General features: G+C 37.0%; 1 protein-coding gene across 1 annotated transcript; it reads right to left on the reverse strand.

Annotated features, from left to right (window-relative positions):
• Nucleotides 1–11,262: 11,262 nt before the first annotated feature.
• LOC113280656 lies at nt 11,263–11,730 on the reverse strand. Its single transcript, XM_026529255.1, has one exon. The coding sequence runs from the start codon at nt 11,728–11,730 to the stop codon at nt 11,263–11,265; it is 468 nt and encodes a 155-aa protein (XP_026385040.1).
• Between the last annotated feature and the right edge of the window lie 3,982 nt (nt 11,731–15,712).

The following is a 15,712-nucleotide window of genomic DNA, read 5'->3' on the forward strand; positions in this document are numbered from 1 at the left end:
CTTTTATTTGTCTTACTCTAGTAATCTTTCTCTTTCTCTTGACGGATTTCTCAGTATTTTACTTTTATGTTATGTCCATGTTAATTTTTATTCTCTTGTTTTCCATCTTAAACTCATTGTAACCTCGAATTCCTTGTTTATCAAAAGAAAAGATAATAATAATAATAATAAGGTTCTGCCAAGTAACATTGATATACTAATTTTTATTTGTCTTACTCTAGTAATCTTTTTCTTTCTCTTGACGGATTTTTCAGTATTTTACTTTTATGTTATGTCCATGTTAATTTTTATTCTCTTGTTTTCCATCTTAAACTCATTGTAACCTCGAATTCCTTATTTATCAAAAGAAAAGATAATAATAATAATAATAATAATAATAATAATAATAAGGTTCTGCCAAGTAACATTGATATACTAATGGTGGATATTCAAGATTCTGTCAAGTGACGGGTCATGTTAAACACGTGAGGGATATGAATAGAAAAATATGACAGAATGTAAAACTGATATGACATGTGTATGCCGCACACACGGTCAAAGGTCCTTTTTTTGGAAGAATTTATAGTTTAGGGGGTAAGTTACTACAAAGATTGTCTTTACTAATCATTCCCAGCTTTCCATGCAAGTAGATGAAAGAATTAGACTGCAAAGGCTTGGTGAAAATATCAGCTACTTTCTCTTCACTCTCACAAAATTCCATAACTATCTCCTTGTTACTGACAAGCTCTCTAATGTAACGATATCAATGTGCTTACTCCTTCCATGAAGCACAAGGTTCTTTGTCAAAGAATTAATAGACTTATGTTTTAGGTGTTCTCTGCTCATGAAAAAGTGAATTTAACATCATTCTTAACCATACAGCTTATGTAGCACAATTGCCAGCATCTATATATTCAGCTTCTGTTGTGGAAAAAGCAACAACTTGTTGCTTCTTTGATGACCAAGAAAAAAATCATGTTCATATATGAAATGCATAACCAGAAATACTCTTTCTTCATTCTGTATATCCATCCCAATCACTATCTATATAACCAACCAACTTTGGATCTTCTGAAGATGTGTAGAAAGTTCATAAGCTAGTTGTTCCTTTAATGTATCGTAAGATGCGTTTTGCAGCTTGTAAGTGTGACTAACGTGGTGATTCCATAAAAATACTAACCAATCCAACTGCATACATAATGTCAGGTCTTGTAGCAGTCAGATTTCTGAGACTAACAAAAAGACACTAAAAGTATGTTGAGTTCACAAGCTCTCATGTTCCTTCTTTTACTAACTGTAACCTCTCTTTTACTGGTGTCAAAATTGGATTGCAATTATCCATTTTGAAACGTTTAAGTATACCTTATGCATATCTTCGTTGAAATATAAATATTCATTTTTCAGCCTTTTGTACTTCTATGCTAAGAATATATCACATTAATCCAAGAATATGTCATCTCAAATTCCTTAACCATATCCTCCCTGAATTCCTTGATCATCTCTGAGCTGTTACGAGTGAATATAAGATCATCCACATACAAACACATTATAATATGATTTCCAAGAGAATCGGACTTCAAATATAAAGTTTGCTTATGTGGACATCTTTTAAACCCTTTGATTTCTTGATAAAGTAAGAATCAATCCTTGTACACCAAGTACGTGGTGCTTGTTTTAAACCATACAAAACTTTATTTAGCTTATATACTTGATTCTCCTTCCCCTCCATAATGTATCATGTTGGTTTTTCAACATATACTTCTTCTTCAAATACGACATTCAAAAATGCTGACTTCCCATCCATCTGAAATTTTTTCCAATGACTTTGAACAGCTAGAGCAATAATCATGCAAACTGTATCAAGTATTGCAACAGGTGCAGATATTTATGTATAATCAATTCCTGGTTTCTGCTTATATACTTTAGAAACTAGCCTATTTTAAGACAATATACTTCACCATTTGACTTGTATTTTGTTTTGTAAACCAATTTAACTCCTATAGCTTTCTTACCTGGTGGAAGCGTAGTAAGTTACCATGTATTATTCTTCTCAATTGACTTTATTTTAGCCTCCACGGCTTGTACCCATCCTTGTGATTTAGAAGCTTCTTCATAAGATATAGGATTACAATCTCGAAAGAGTGCAAAGTGTACCACATCATCATCTATATCTTGATCATCTCTTGATAAAACATAATCATTCGTACGTGTTGGTATGACATGATTTCTTCTTGGTCTTGATATTTCTTGTTGAGGTGTTGCATCAGTTCTTGCTTCTTCATGATGTTCTTCAACATTAACTTGAGTGTTTTCTTCTTCTTCAACTGCCATTGGTATTATTCTGACAGTTTCTTTTGAAGTAGTATTCCCATCCCATTGTGAATCTTCTTCAAAAATTACATCACGATTTGTAATTAGCTTTCCTGTTTCTGGATTATACAACTTGTATCCTTTGGTTACTGAGCTATAACCAACAAGAATACACTTCTCACTTTTGTCATAAGCTTCTTACAAATGTCTTTAGGCACATGTGCATATGTTAGGCACCCAAATTTTTTAAGATGTATTATACTTGGTATTTTACCAGTCCATGCTTCTTCTGGTATCTTGTTATTCAAACTACCGGTAGGAAATCTATTTAGAAGATAAACTACACAATCTACTGCATAACCCAGGAAATTCTTTGGTAGATTCTTTTCTCTTCTTATAGTACGTACCATCTCCATTATTTCTTTCTGCTACACAATTCTGTTGTGGTGTATATCTAGTTGTTAACTGATATTGAATGCCATGTTATTCCATAAATCTATCAACAACAATATATTCTTTGTCTCTATCAGTTCTTAAAATCTTGATACTCTTACCAATTTGTTTTTCAACATGAGCTTTAAAACTTTTAAAATATCGAAATGCATCACTCTTTTGTCTAAGTAAATATACCCATGCCTTTCTACTGACTGATAGACACATTTTTGTGTCTAATTTGATCTCAATACTATATATTGTTGGCACTCGATTTTGTACTAATTTTGTTATTTTATGTATTTGTAGGTATTTTTTGGAAATAAATATTTTTGGAAAATTCGGCTCGAAAAGTTGATTTTGGCCCCCGGAGGACAAGTGTTATTCGGACTCTCGCTTTTGTATAAGGGGTAACCTAATTACTAAGGGGCACCCCCAGGTCACCCCCAAGGCAGCTGCTATTCTCACCCCAGTTCTGGTTAGGGGGAGGACACCCTTTCTTCACGATTCAAAAAATGGCGGGAAAATCTTATGCCATGCACACTTCACTGGCAGTTTAGGGTTCGATCTTGTGTGGGATTTGAGCGAGATTCAATCGCTGGAAATGATTGGGATGGACCTAATATAGCCTAACAGGCTTGGTACAATGAATTGGATTGAAAAACTTGGGCCAGAAATCCGAGTTTGGAAGTAAACAGGGGACCGAGATATTTTTAATTACGGAAGCTGTGTGAAGATTGGGAGAAGATATTTGGGAAGATATTCTCTCATGATATTATACGAACAATTTAAGACAATCCAGAGACGCGTAGAAGAGTTAAACAGGGAAGAAAATCCCATATCCTGCATCAAATACAAAGAAAATATTCCCGACGTTAATGGAGATTTCGGGGAGTTATTGTGAAGATTTGAAGGCATTAAACAGTATATAAAGGCTCTTTGGGTCTACTAGAGAGGGTGTCGAGAGTTTGGGGAGGTTTGGAGGAGAGCAGAGAGGCGCAGGAGGAGTTGCAGAGAAGTTACCTGCTGCTGCTGCTGCCATTAACACGCCTGAAGAACACGAAGAACGGACTCGCAGCAGCAGTCGTTCCTCAACAGTGAAATCGACTGTCAGATGTGGGTCGTAGTTCTTCAACGACAACAGCACCTCAGCTCTGTCGTTGATTCTGGACGCCTTCTGTGGGTCGCAGAGTTCTGTTTTACATCAATTTCTTGTATTTCTCTTCATTGTAAAACACTTTTGAGCATCAATGAAATATTTTGAGAGCATTTTTACTATGATGAGTTAAACCCCAACACTGGGGCGACGGAGGAGGCCGAGCTTCATAAATGGGTAATTTTATTAATTCTTTTTAAGACTTTTGCATTAAAAATTAAGTGAAATATGATTTGATTAAATTGGGTGTTATTTGATTAGATTGGTCATGCTTAGCTTAGGTGATTTGATGTTCCATGCTTAACATTTACAACCAATGTTTTGAGAATCGACTTTGGCAAAATAAGAGTCCATATATGTTTTGAGCTATTATTGTTGAGAATAAATCATTAAGCCTTATGTTATGAAGATTGGCCGAATCATTAGTCCCAGTACCTCTCTACCAATTTGTCAATATTTGTATATATATTTATTTTCTAAAAAATTATCCTTCACAAGTCCGAGAGTTTGAACCTCATTACTACAACCACCAAAAATCTTTTATCAAAATGGCGCCGCCGACGGGGATTTGTGCTTAGGTAGAATTTTTAGGTTTTTTTTTTTATTATTTGTTCCTTTTTACTTTGTCTTTTTGTCTTTGATTTACAGGTTCGAAGTGGAGCACTAAGGACTTGGAGAGGAAAAAGCTTAAAGCGAAAAGCGAAAAGAGAAGAAAAAATGACAATTTTAGGATTTAATTTTTAATTTTTAATTTTCAATTTTTTTTAGAGTGTGTGAGGAAAACTGTAATTTTTTTTTTATTTTGGACTTTGGATTTTAAACAATTGGACTTTATTTTTTTTAACCCTACGGAAGGGTATTATTAAAAAAAAAAAAATTATTATATAAACAGTGTGCAGGGAAGGACGACGATTATTATATCGTCTCGGCCCCTCGGGTTCGCACACGGCATAGGAGTCGTGGCCCGAGTCGACGACAACGGTTCATCGCCCGTCTGGTACGGGAGGTAAGTCCAATCGAAACACCCGCGAATCTCCTGCAAGCGGGTTACTGTCTGCCTCAAGGTGATAATTGTTTGAGGACGAACCGGACTGTCTTTATTTTCCTAGTAAAGGGCAAGGCCTGGCCAATACAAGATAAGGGTTCGGATTTCATCACCGCTCCCTTCTTGCCCGCCTTAGGAAAACGAAACCTAACGCGAACCTAAGCTTAAAATTTGGAATAGAACGAGACTGATAGGGTAACGAGCTTAATAGGAAACTCGTTCGAAAAATATTGGTTGCTCTTTAAGCACACTCCAAAGTTCATGATGGTTTCTGTGAGTTGAATGCGTGACTGCGCCGCCTTGTGATAGCGGTGAGGCCTTGGGTATCAAAGCTCTACTAAGCTTCCCTCGCCTCTATTCAACTTACTTTGACTCAGATTGATTCCAGAGGGGTTTGCTCAAATTGCAACGAATTCCCTTTCGAAAGATAGAAGCTGGTCTAGAAACAATCTAAGTGGAGCCATCATGCTTTTTGTTTGCTAGAAATCTTTAGGTTTGTTTTTGTGGAGTCGAGTCGGCCTTGTTTGTGATTGTGTAGAATTCCCTTGCAATTAAGAATGTCGAACTGGTATGATAGAAGCCAATACAATGAGTATCGACCTGAATTTGAATATGGACATCATCAGTTTTATGACCATGGTGGGAATAGTAGTTGGGAACGCCAACCTTTTCAAGGTTATGGTTCATACCATAGTGAGCCCAATTACTATCCACACACGAATTGCTCTTACGAGCAAGAAAATCAGGAATATTATAGTACTAGTCATGCGTTTTTGGAAAATTACTTAAAAACTAATCCTGATTATGACATTTCTAAACCTGTTCAATCTCTAGAAGAAACCTACCAACAAATTCGAAGGGAGTATGAATGTGCAGTTAGTTCAAGAGAAGAGAGTACACAACGATCTAAGATATTCAATGAGACTTGTGAATGTATAAGTGTTACGCTCAGTGAAATTCAAGCACGTTTAGAGGCAGAAAATGAACAGTTAGCTAATGCTGCTCGAAATAATCTAAATTTCCAAAATAGTGTTTCCAATTCTACCCTTGATATCAATAGTGAATATTTGCCCAATCTAGAGGACGAGGTTAGAATAAAAGACACTACTTATTTAGATAAGGTTCAATCATCTTTGTACTATTATGATGATGAGGATAGTAGTAATGAAGAATCTGAAATATGTAGGCATAGTGATCAGGAATCTATTAATCCCATTGAGCTTTATAATGATTATATTATTTCTAGTTCAAATCCAAATAATTTTTATGATTATTCACCTATTCAAAGGGACGAGGATTTGATTAGGGATACCACCGTTTTAGACGATGTAGTTTTTCCTTTTGATTACGAAGCCGATAGTGGTTTAGAGGAACGGGTTCATTTCGAAAATACTGTTTTAGAGTCTAGCGACTTAGAAACAATAGTCTTGGAAGAAGAAGATAGACCCGTAGAGATGAGTGAAGATGCACTACCTGATAATAACTTAGAAGAATCTCTTGAATATTTTAAGGACTCTGAAGATACGGAAATTCAAGAAATAATTAGAGGTCTATCTAGAGACACTGAAAACTCTAAGTTTGGGGGTGATTATCACTTCCCTAGTGCCTTACCTTTAACTCTCAGAAAGTCCCCACACTTAGGACTTGATATCTGTGCCTCGACCATTTTACAAGATTACCTTCATACTCGTTTTCCCGAGCCTAATGATGTCCATGAAGGAGTTCAGTTATTAGAAACCCATCCTCTGGTTGATGTGGTTTGCCTAGGCTATGATACCCAGATTGACTTTGTTTTCCCACCAAATAGTTTTCTTCCAACTGTGGGAACGTTTATATTCCAAATGTCGAATATTAAGTTGTGAGACTAGACCTAAATGCTTTAGGAAATTAGAATCGACACATTTGCTTAAGAATGACCACTACTCTCACTGTGGTCAATTATATAAGTCAAACCTGATTGACTTAAAGGATCCTCAGTTATTTATTATTATTTTGTGATTCTAAGTTCTTATTTGAGTTTTTCCAGACTCTAGGACCTAATAATTTGGATCCAACCTATGAGGAAATGCATCCGAGGAAAATATTTTATTTAAACCCTTTCATAGAACCTGAACCTGAACCGCAATTAGATATAAATATCTTAATCAGGAAACTAGATAAGGGCATGTTATTCTTGTTCACTTTCTTGGGTTATTGTAGTTTCCTTTGGTCATCTCTTTTTCGTTTTGAAGACCCACAATTATTTCGACTGTTACCTTATGGTTCGAGTTGACTAATCCTTTCCTAAGTCTGGCTGAAGACTTTAAACTTAGCACTTCTTGGGAGGTAACCCAATATTCTTGCGACACGGTAATATCCTTCCTTATCTTTTTTTTCTTCAAATGGTAACAGTTTCTCCTTGTTCATGCTTTTAGTTTCATCTTTAGAACATTGAGGACAATATTAGATTTAAGTTTGGGGGTATGGGAGAAACTTTTTAGTTGCATAATAAATAAACTCCAGAGCCTAGAAATTTACGCCTATTAAGGATAGCACTAACCAATCTAAGTGGATGGAAACATTTTTGTTTTAGGAGCTGAGGAACCAATCTGACTAGATGGAAACATCTATAGAGTCTATTCATAAAAGCACAGAGCTCAGGTGTTAGAAATAACATGATAGTTTCGCCATATCTCGTCGAGTCCTTTTCACTTTCTATTTTAGTTTTCTTTTATTTCAAGTGATTTGGTGGGGCACACGATTCAAGTTGTTACCTTTGCTAGGGTGAAATAGAGTGACTGAGTTACCTTTTCAAAAAAAAAAAAAAAAAAAAAGATCTATTCATGCCGTTAAGTTAAAAAAAAAATGGTTATTGTTATGTGTAGTCAACTGCTGGTTCCCTTGTATTTGCCAGTTTGTTGATCTAGATTTAAGTTATTGACCACTGGTTCCCTTGTATATGCCAGTGTGTTAATATTAGTCAGACCGGTATCTCAGTCATTTAGGTTAGGTTCACCTTGGCAGAGGCCTTCAGACAGATATGGGAAACACCGTTCACTTTTCAACCATCTACATTTTTCTTTTTCCATCTTCTTAATCTTTTCATGTGATTAGTCTGACTCCGAGTATGATGTCCATCGTGAAACTATCTTAGTAGAGCTCTGTCACTTATATGAATTTTAGTATGCTTGAGTGCGAACTCGTATACAGCAATTGGAATTTCGCGTCAGGGTACTTCCTCCTGTAATTAATAAGTATGCCAACCAAGGAGGTTCTTTAGTGCTTTCCAAGATTTTGCGTAGATAGTTAGGGTCTGAAGTATTGGTTTTGTTGGGTACACCTCTGATAAACCCACCCGAGATTAACTCGGTCACTTTTCAAGAATAAATTTTGCTCGAGGACTAACAAATAATAAGTTTGGGGGTATTTGATAGACACATTTTTGTGTCTAATTTGATCTCAATACTATATATTGTTGGCACTCGATTTTGTACTAATTTTGTTATTTTATGTATTTGTAGGTATTTTTTGGAAATAAATATTTTTCGAAAATTCGGCTCGAAAAGTTGATTTTGGCCCCCGGAGGACAAGTGTTATTCGGACTCTCGCTTTTGGATAAGGGGTAACCTAATTACTAAGGGGCACCCCCAGGTCACCCCCAAGGCAGCTGCTATTCGCACCCCAGTTCTGGTTAGGGGGAGGACACCCTTTCTTCACGATTCAAAAAATGGCGGGAAAATCTTATGCCATGCACACTTCACTGGCAGTTTAGGGTTCGATCTTGTGTGGGATTTGAGCGAGATTCAATCGCTGGAAATGATTGGGATGGACCTAATATAGCCTAACAGGCTTGGTACAATGAATTGGATTGAAAAACTTGGGCCAGAAATCCGAGTTTGGAAGTAAACAGGGGACCGAGATATTTTTAATTACGGAAGCTGTGTGAAGATTGGGAGAAGATATTTGGGAAGATATTCTCTCATGATATTATACGAACAATTTAAGACAATCCAGAGACGCGTAGAAGAGTTAAACAGGGAAGAAAATCCCATATCCTGCATCAAATACAAAGAAAATATTCCCGACGTTAATGGAGATTTCGGGGAGTTATTGTGAAGATTTGAAGGCATTAAACAGTATATAAAGGCTCTTTGGGTCTACTAGAGAGGGTGTCGAGAGTTTGGGGAGGTTTGGAGGAGAGCAGAGAGGCGCAGGAGAAGTTGCAGAGAAGTTACCTGCTGCTGCTGCTGCCATTAACACGCCTGAAGAACACGAAGAACGGACTCGCAACAGCAGTCGTTCCTCAACAGTGAAATCGACTGTCAGATGTGGGTCGTAGTTCTTCAACGACAACAGCACCTCAGCTCTGTCGTTGATTCTGGACGCCTTCTGTAGGTCGCAGAGTTCTATTTTACATCAATTTCTTGTATTTCTCTTCACTGTAAAACACTTTTGAGCATCAATGAAATATTTTGAGAGCATTTTTACTATGATGAGTTAAACCCCAACACTGGGGCGACGGAGGAGGCCGAGCTTCATAAATGGGTAATTTTATTAATTCTTTTTAAGACTTTTGCATTAAAAATTAAGTGAAATATGATTTGATTAAATTGGGTGTTATTTGATTAGATGGGTCATGCTTAGCTTAGGTGATTTGATGTTCCATGCTTAACATTTACAACCAATGTTTTGAGAATCGACTTTGGCAAAATAAGAGTCCATATATGTTTTGAGCTATTATTGTTGAGAATAAATCATTAAGCCTTATGTTATGAAGATTGGCCGAATCATTAGTCCCAGTACCTCTCTACCAATTTGTCAATATTTGTATATATATTTATTTTCTAAAAAATTATCCTTCACAAGTCCGAGAGTTTGAACCTCAGTACTACAACCACCAAAAATCTTTTATCACTGACATCATCCATAAAAATTATAAAGTAACTATTACCTCCATGTGAAACTTCTTCAATAGGACCACACAAGTCACTATGAACTATCTCTAATTGTTGTTCTCCTCTTCTAGCTTTATTTACAGGAAAAGGATGTCTATGTTGTTTGCCAAAGATGCAATTTTCACACTTTGATTGAGGAAATTCAATAATGGGTAAACCTGAGACAACCTCCTTCTTTGCCGGAATTACTATTAAAGTTTACATGACCCGTTCTCTTGTGCCATAACCAAGAGTTATATATGAACATATGTACTATAACAGCTTTCCCTCGATATTGAATATTCAATGGAGGAAACAATCTATTCTTAGTCATTTTTACTTTTGCAGTCAGTCTTCTTTTTCGATCACGAATTGAGCAAACACCATTGTATATATTCAAAGAATATCCTCTTTCTGACAGTTGACCCATACAGATGTAAACCTAGTACATAGAATACATCCATAGTGTATGTATATGAACCATTCTTAAGAACAATTCCTATTCTTCCTTTTCCCATGACAAGAATTGTAGAATTGTTTCCAAACTTCACAGTTGAACGTACAGATTCATTAAGATTGACAAACAAATCTTTTCTTCCACACATATGATTACTGCAACCTGTATCAAGATACCATTTATGATGAGGTTGTTCTTCTGTTGTATGACAAGCAAGTAACAAGTTTTCAGCTTTTTCTTCTTCTTCTTAACTTTCTTTTATATTTGCTTTGAAGTTGTTATTAATTGCCTTTATGTTTCTTGGTTTTGGACATTCATAAGAAAAGTGTCCAAGCTTTACACAATTATAACATTGAATTTTTGTTTTATCAACATACCTTTTTCCTTGATATCCTCCAGAATTAGGTCTTCTTTGATAACTTCCAGAATTTGTTTTTTGATTATTTTTATTCCATCTTACTTGACTATGAAGTGCTTCTTCAACTGGCTTTGCAGCTGTATTTTCAAGCAATCTTTGTTCATAAGCTTGTAAAGATCGTAATACCTCATCGAGACTCATAGTTGCAGCATTATTACACTCTTCTATGGCAGTAACTTTTGATTCAAACTTTTCAGGTAAACTACATAGATTTTCTCTACAATTGTCTTATATTGTATCACCAATAGCTTTCATCTCATTGACAAGATTTAATGTATTTGAGAAAAACTCTGATATTGTTTTGATGATTCCATATGCAAAAGTTCATACTTTCTTTTTAAAGTTTGTAATCTCACATTCTTGACCTTATCAGATCCTTTGTAATAATTTATCAAACCATCCCATGATTTCTTCACTTCTTTAATATATATAATCTTATCCGATTATATCCGTTGAATTCTTAATCTTTGTCGCCAATACGTTGCATGACAATCAAGTAAGGTCATGTGTTGTTCCCTGAGTTGTTTTCCATGGAGTTGCCAATATATCAAATCATTTCCAGTACGGATGACGCATTGATGTTGAGTTTTTTTTATTTGCTCTGTTGATTTCTTGATCATGGTGGGAAGATGGCTGAAGTTTCCTTGTTCCATTCGGTAAGGATTCGCTAGTTGAAATAAGCTTGAGCTGCAAATTCACCGCGGGATCCATGTCATGGAGTCTGGTCCAAGGCGAAGTCACCGCTTGTTGTAGTTGCGGGTGGGTAAGCCATAAGTGCTCAAATTTATAATTCTTGCTTCCCTGCCAGTCAATTGCTCTAGTTTGGAGCAGAATTGGGGCGTGGTCTGAGGCTATTCTTGGTAGGTGAGTAACTCCTGCACGTGGATTGGATGTAGGCCTACGTTGAGTTGTCATTGCTCTGTCTAGTTGTTCCAGGATGTTATCATCTCCTTGTTGATTGTTCGTCCAGTTGAATGGATCGCCTCGAAATCCCAGATCCATGAATCCCATTTGGTCCATTAAGTTAAGAATTGGCTGGGTTTGCGCATATACCTGCCGGCCCCCTTTTTCTATGACTGGATCGTTATTTCATTAAAGTCGCCAATAAGGAACCATGGAGCATTGATGTTATAAAAAATTGATGGAAAGTCATGCCAGAAATCTTTTCTAGCTTGGGTTTGGAGGAACATAGATTCCCATGCAGAACCAAGGATGTTCAGGTGCTGGGGGAGTAATGAGGACGTGAATATAACTCTGGGAATGCAAGATGATTCATAAATCGTAGTTATCCTTCCACATGAAGCATAATCCTCCTCTTCTACCAACTTTGGGGGACAGAGAAATGATTCTGGTGTTGAAATGCTTGTGCAATAAAATTCATGTGATTTCTGGTAGCTAGAGTTTCGGATAAAAAAATAAAGGTTGGTTTGTGCAATGATATCAAACTTCGAAGACGTTGTATTTTGTTTTGTTGGTTAAGACCCTGACAGTTCCATGCTAGATTGCTCATCTTGGCAGACAACAAGGTTACAGTAGAAGTTACAATGGTATGATGGACTCCGACAATTAATGTGTTACACGTTGACACTTTATAGATTCGATACAACTTAAAGAATGAACAATACATGAAACTAGACAATACAAAGAAAATAAGAATTAGGCGAGACAAATTTGATATGATCAAAAAAAAAATTGAGTGGACGTACCTGGGGGTTAGCAAGATCGGAGGAGCATGGGCTTGGGACAGGAATTCGAAGAAGTAGCGATCATAATAAAGCGCTAATCATGAAACGGGTCTGGAACATCCATGAGAAACCATATTCAGTATATGCTAGCCTTTGCAATGAAAAATATCTGAAGCATCAACTCCTTTTTTTAAGAACTCCAGCAACCCCATCTTCAATCAGTCCCCAGTGGAGAAAACTAGCATCCCTCATTCCCACAATCAAACAACATCTTTTCCATAAAATCGTAGATGGATTAACAACCCCTATTCAGAAAACTGGATCCCGCAATTCGCTAATTCCTTGGACCCAGTGAGTTGTTACCCAATCCAGACAGTAGCTGATCTCATTAATCCTTTCACTCACACCTGGAATCATGATAAACTAAACCTCCTGCTGCACCATATAAGCCAACGAATCGTGAATATCCACCTGCTGCAAAACAACTCCTCGGACGAAATCATTTGTCCTTTCACCAAATCAAGAAAATACACCACATCATCTGGATATCACTACTTAACCAGCTTATCATATCATTCTCATCTAAACCCTTTGCCACCAACTAAGTTTCTCTGGACACTCCCATGTCCTCCAAAACTACATCTTTTCTTGTGGAAAGCAATCAACAAAGGCTTTCCGACCTTCACCATTCTAAATCATATCCACCTCAACAATACCAATATATGTCCACAATACAACTCTGATCCGGAATCTGCAGGTCATATTCTCCTTCGTTGTCAAGTGGTAGTGGCCTCACAAGACTCCATACTCATTCAACCACAACCCAAAATCTTCCTAATTTACCAAACCCTCAGATGACTATCACCCAAATTCTACAATTAAAAACTCATCATTCTGTCAAAACAGCCTTCTGTTTCCTTTTCTGGTCCTTATGGATAGTTAAGAATGACTACATTTATCGACAAAGGGAACCAAATCCAGGTCACATTACCCAGATGACTATTAGTCTGCAACAAGAATTATCTTGGGCACAGGAGAACCTCCCTCCTGTGCTACCTGGAATGCCATCTCTTGCAAACCCAAGAAATGGAACACAAACGACCACAACAATCTACATTGGCTGGGGAAAACCTAATCTGGATTGGATCAAGATCAACACAGACGGGGCATCACGAGGACACCCAGGAATAGCTGAAGCAAGTTTCATTTGTAGGGATGCTTCTTCTAACACCCTAGTAGTCGTAGCACAACCACTAGGAATCACCACCTCCCTCATAGCTGAATCATGGGCAATGTTGATAGCGACCAGGACGGCAAAAGAACGAAGCTGGCCAAAGGTTTAATTTGAAACCGACTCAGAACATTTGCTTTGATTCCTAACCTTGGATGTCGATCCTCCTTGGTACATATCAGGAATGATCTCTGAAACCAAATAGATCATGAGACAGATCCCACTGCACCGTCAAGCACAACTACAGGGAAGGCAATCAGGCAGCGGATGGATTGGCCAATCTGGCGGCAGACAACAGCTAACTGGAGAACCTTACAACTTTATTTTGGGACCATACTATCCCACCATGCATTAATCAAATTTTAATGGATGAATCCTTGGATATCACCTACCCTCGTATAATTGCCGCTTAATTTTAATAATATTTCCATGCTTCAAAAAAAAAATAACTTTATCCATGATAGATTCATGAATTCCCAGATGTATAGTATACATGTTGCTTTAGAGTTCTTCTTTTTGTTCTCTGTTAAAAGTGTTCTTTGAGCTTCTCTAAGCGCGACTCCTTCTACTGGTTCTATGTACCCTGTATCAACAATATCCCACACCTCTTGATATGTGAAGATATTCTCTATCTGAATCCTCCAATGTTCAAAGTTTTTACCTTCAAACACCGGTACTTTGATTGAACTTAAACAAGTTGTCATCTTATTCTTCTCAACAACTCATACCACAACCCAAAGATATTCTTGCTCTGATACGAGATGTAGAAAATCTGATATCAAAGACTTAATGAAAAATGAAGAAGATATATTGAAACTAATTCTCTTAATTGGTCGTGTCATTAAAACTCATGGCTCAACAACCTATTTAAAGATTAACAAACTTGATGACTAAGCAAAGAGTACTTTCCTGACAAAGATAAAATTCTAATAATAGCACTCTTCTAGAAAAAAGTAAACAGTATACGTAACCAAACTCTAAAACTGAAAAACTTGCTTCACAAGTTTACTTCATATTCAAGAAAAACACACAGTGTCAATTTGTGCTAGTTGCTTCACCAAATCCGAGTCAACTTGTACTAGTCGCTTCAGTGACCCATTTACCATATCTTGGTTTAACACTTTGACCTTCAACAAAAACTATAGACATAAGTGATCACAGTCGAAGAAATAGAACTATATATATCCTGAATAAACAAGATAGTACATAGTATCTCCATCTTGCCTAAGAGACTAAGCTGGATATCAACAGTCTGCGCTGCGAATAGCGAGGAATACTAATTGTTTGAGACAAGGAGTATCACAAGTAACATGCATTTACTAGATACTATATATGTATATGTGCAGAGCTAATGAGTGAAAGAAAACATGATGTCGTTGCGACAAGTACCTAAAGGTGTACGTACACGTGCTTACTAGGAAAGAGTTACTAGATGTGATCTAGATGCCCATAGCTGATATGATGTGATCAGATTATGATCATGATGTTGGGAAAATTGGCACCCAAAGCGCAGCGGAAATCAGGATCACAAATGGCAATTGGTGATTTGAACCAAATATGGGAGAAATAATAAGAGAGAGACAGAAGATAAAGAAGCACACACAACCACAACACAAGATATATGTGGTTCACCTTTACAGGCTACATCCACGGCCAACACCACCATAAAAACTTCCATTAATCAAAGACCGTTACATGCTCTTTACGCAACCCAAGACAAGACCCAAAGAGTTAACAATACATACCCAAGAACACCACTGGAGAAACCATAGAAATCAACTCTCTAACATTCTCCAAACCATCCTCGCGTCTTCTCTTCTACACCGTCTTCATAGCTGCTACTAACAGAGGAGAAACATGGAAATACTAGAAACTTGGTTTAGGGCAAAGCCCCAAACCCTAAACACTAGAACACCAAAACCCTTTCTCTACAAGTTTTTCTCACACCGATATTGACCTTCACGGTAGCACACGATCCTCCCTACCAAAGATACCAAAAACCTAAGCACGGGGCTTTACCACTCTTCTCGGATGGATTATCTACAAACCTACAATTCTAGTCCTATATATAGATACACAAACTTGG

The sequence above is a fragment of the Papaver somniferum genome, chromosome 5 (assembly GCF_003573695.1).
Source record: "Papaver somniferum cultivar HN1 chromosome 5, ASM357369v1, whole genome shotgun sequence".
In the NCBI taxonomy this organism is placed as follows: Eukaryota; Viridiplantae; Streptophyta; class Magnoliopsida; order Ranunculales; family Papaveraceae; genus Papaver; species Papaver somniferum.

Bases quoted from the DNA above. Each gene is read 5' to 3' on its own strand.
- LOC113280656 (XM_026529255.1), bottom strand. From the start codon at position 11,730: ATGGACCAAATGGGATTCATGGATCTGGGATTTCGAGGCGATCCATTC.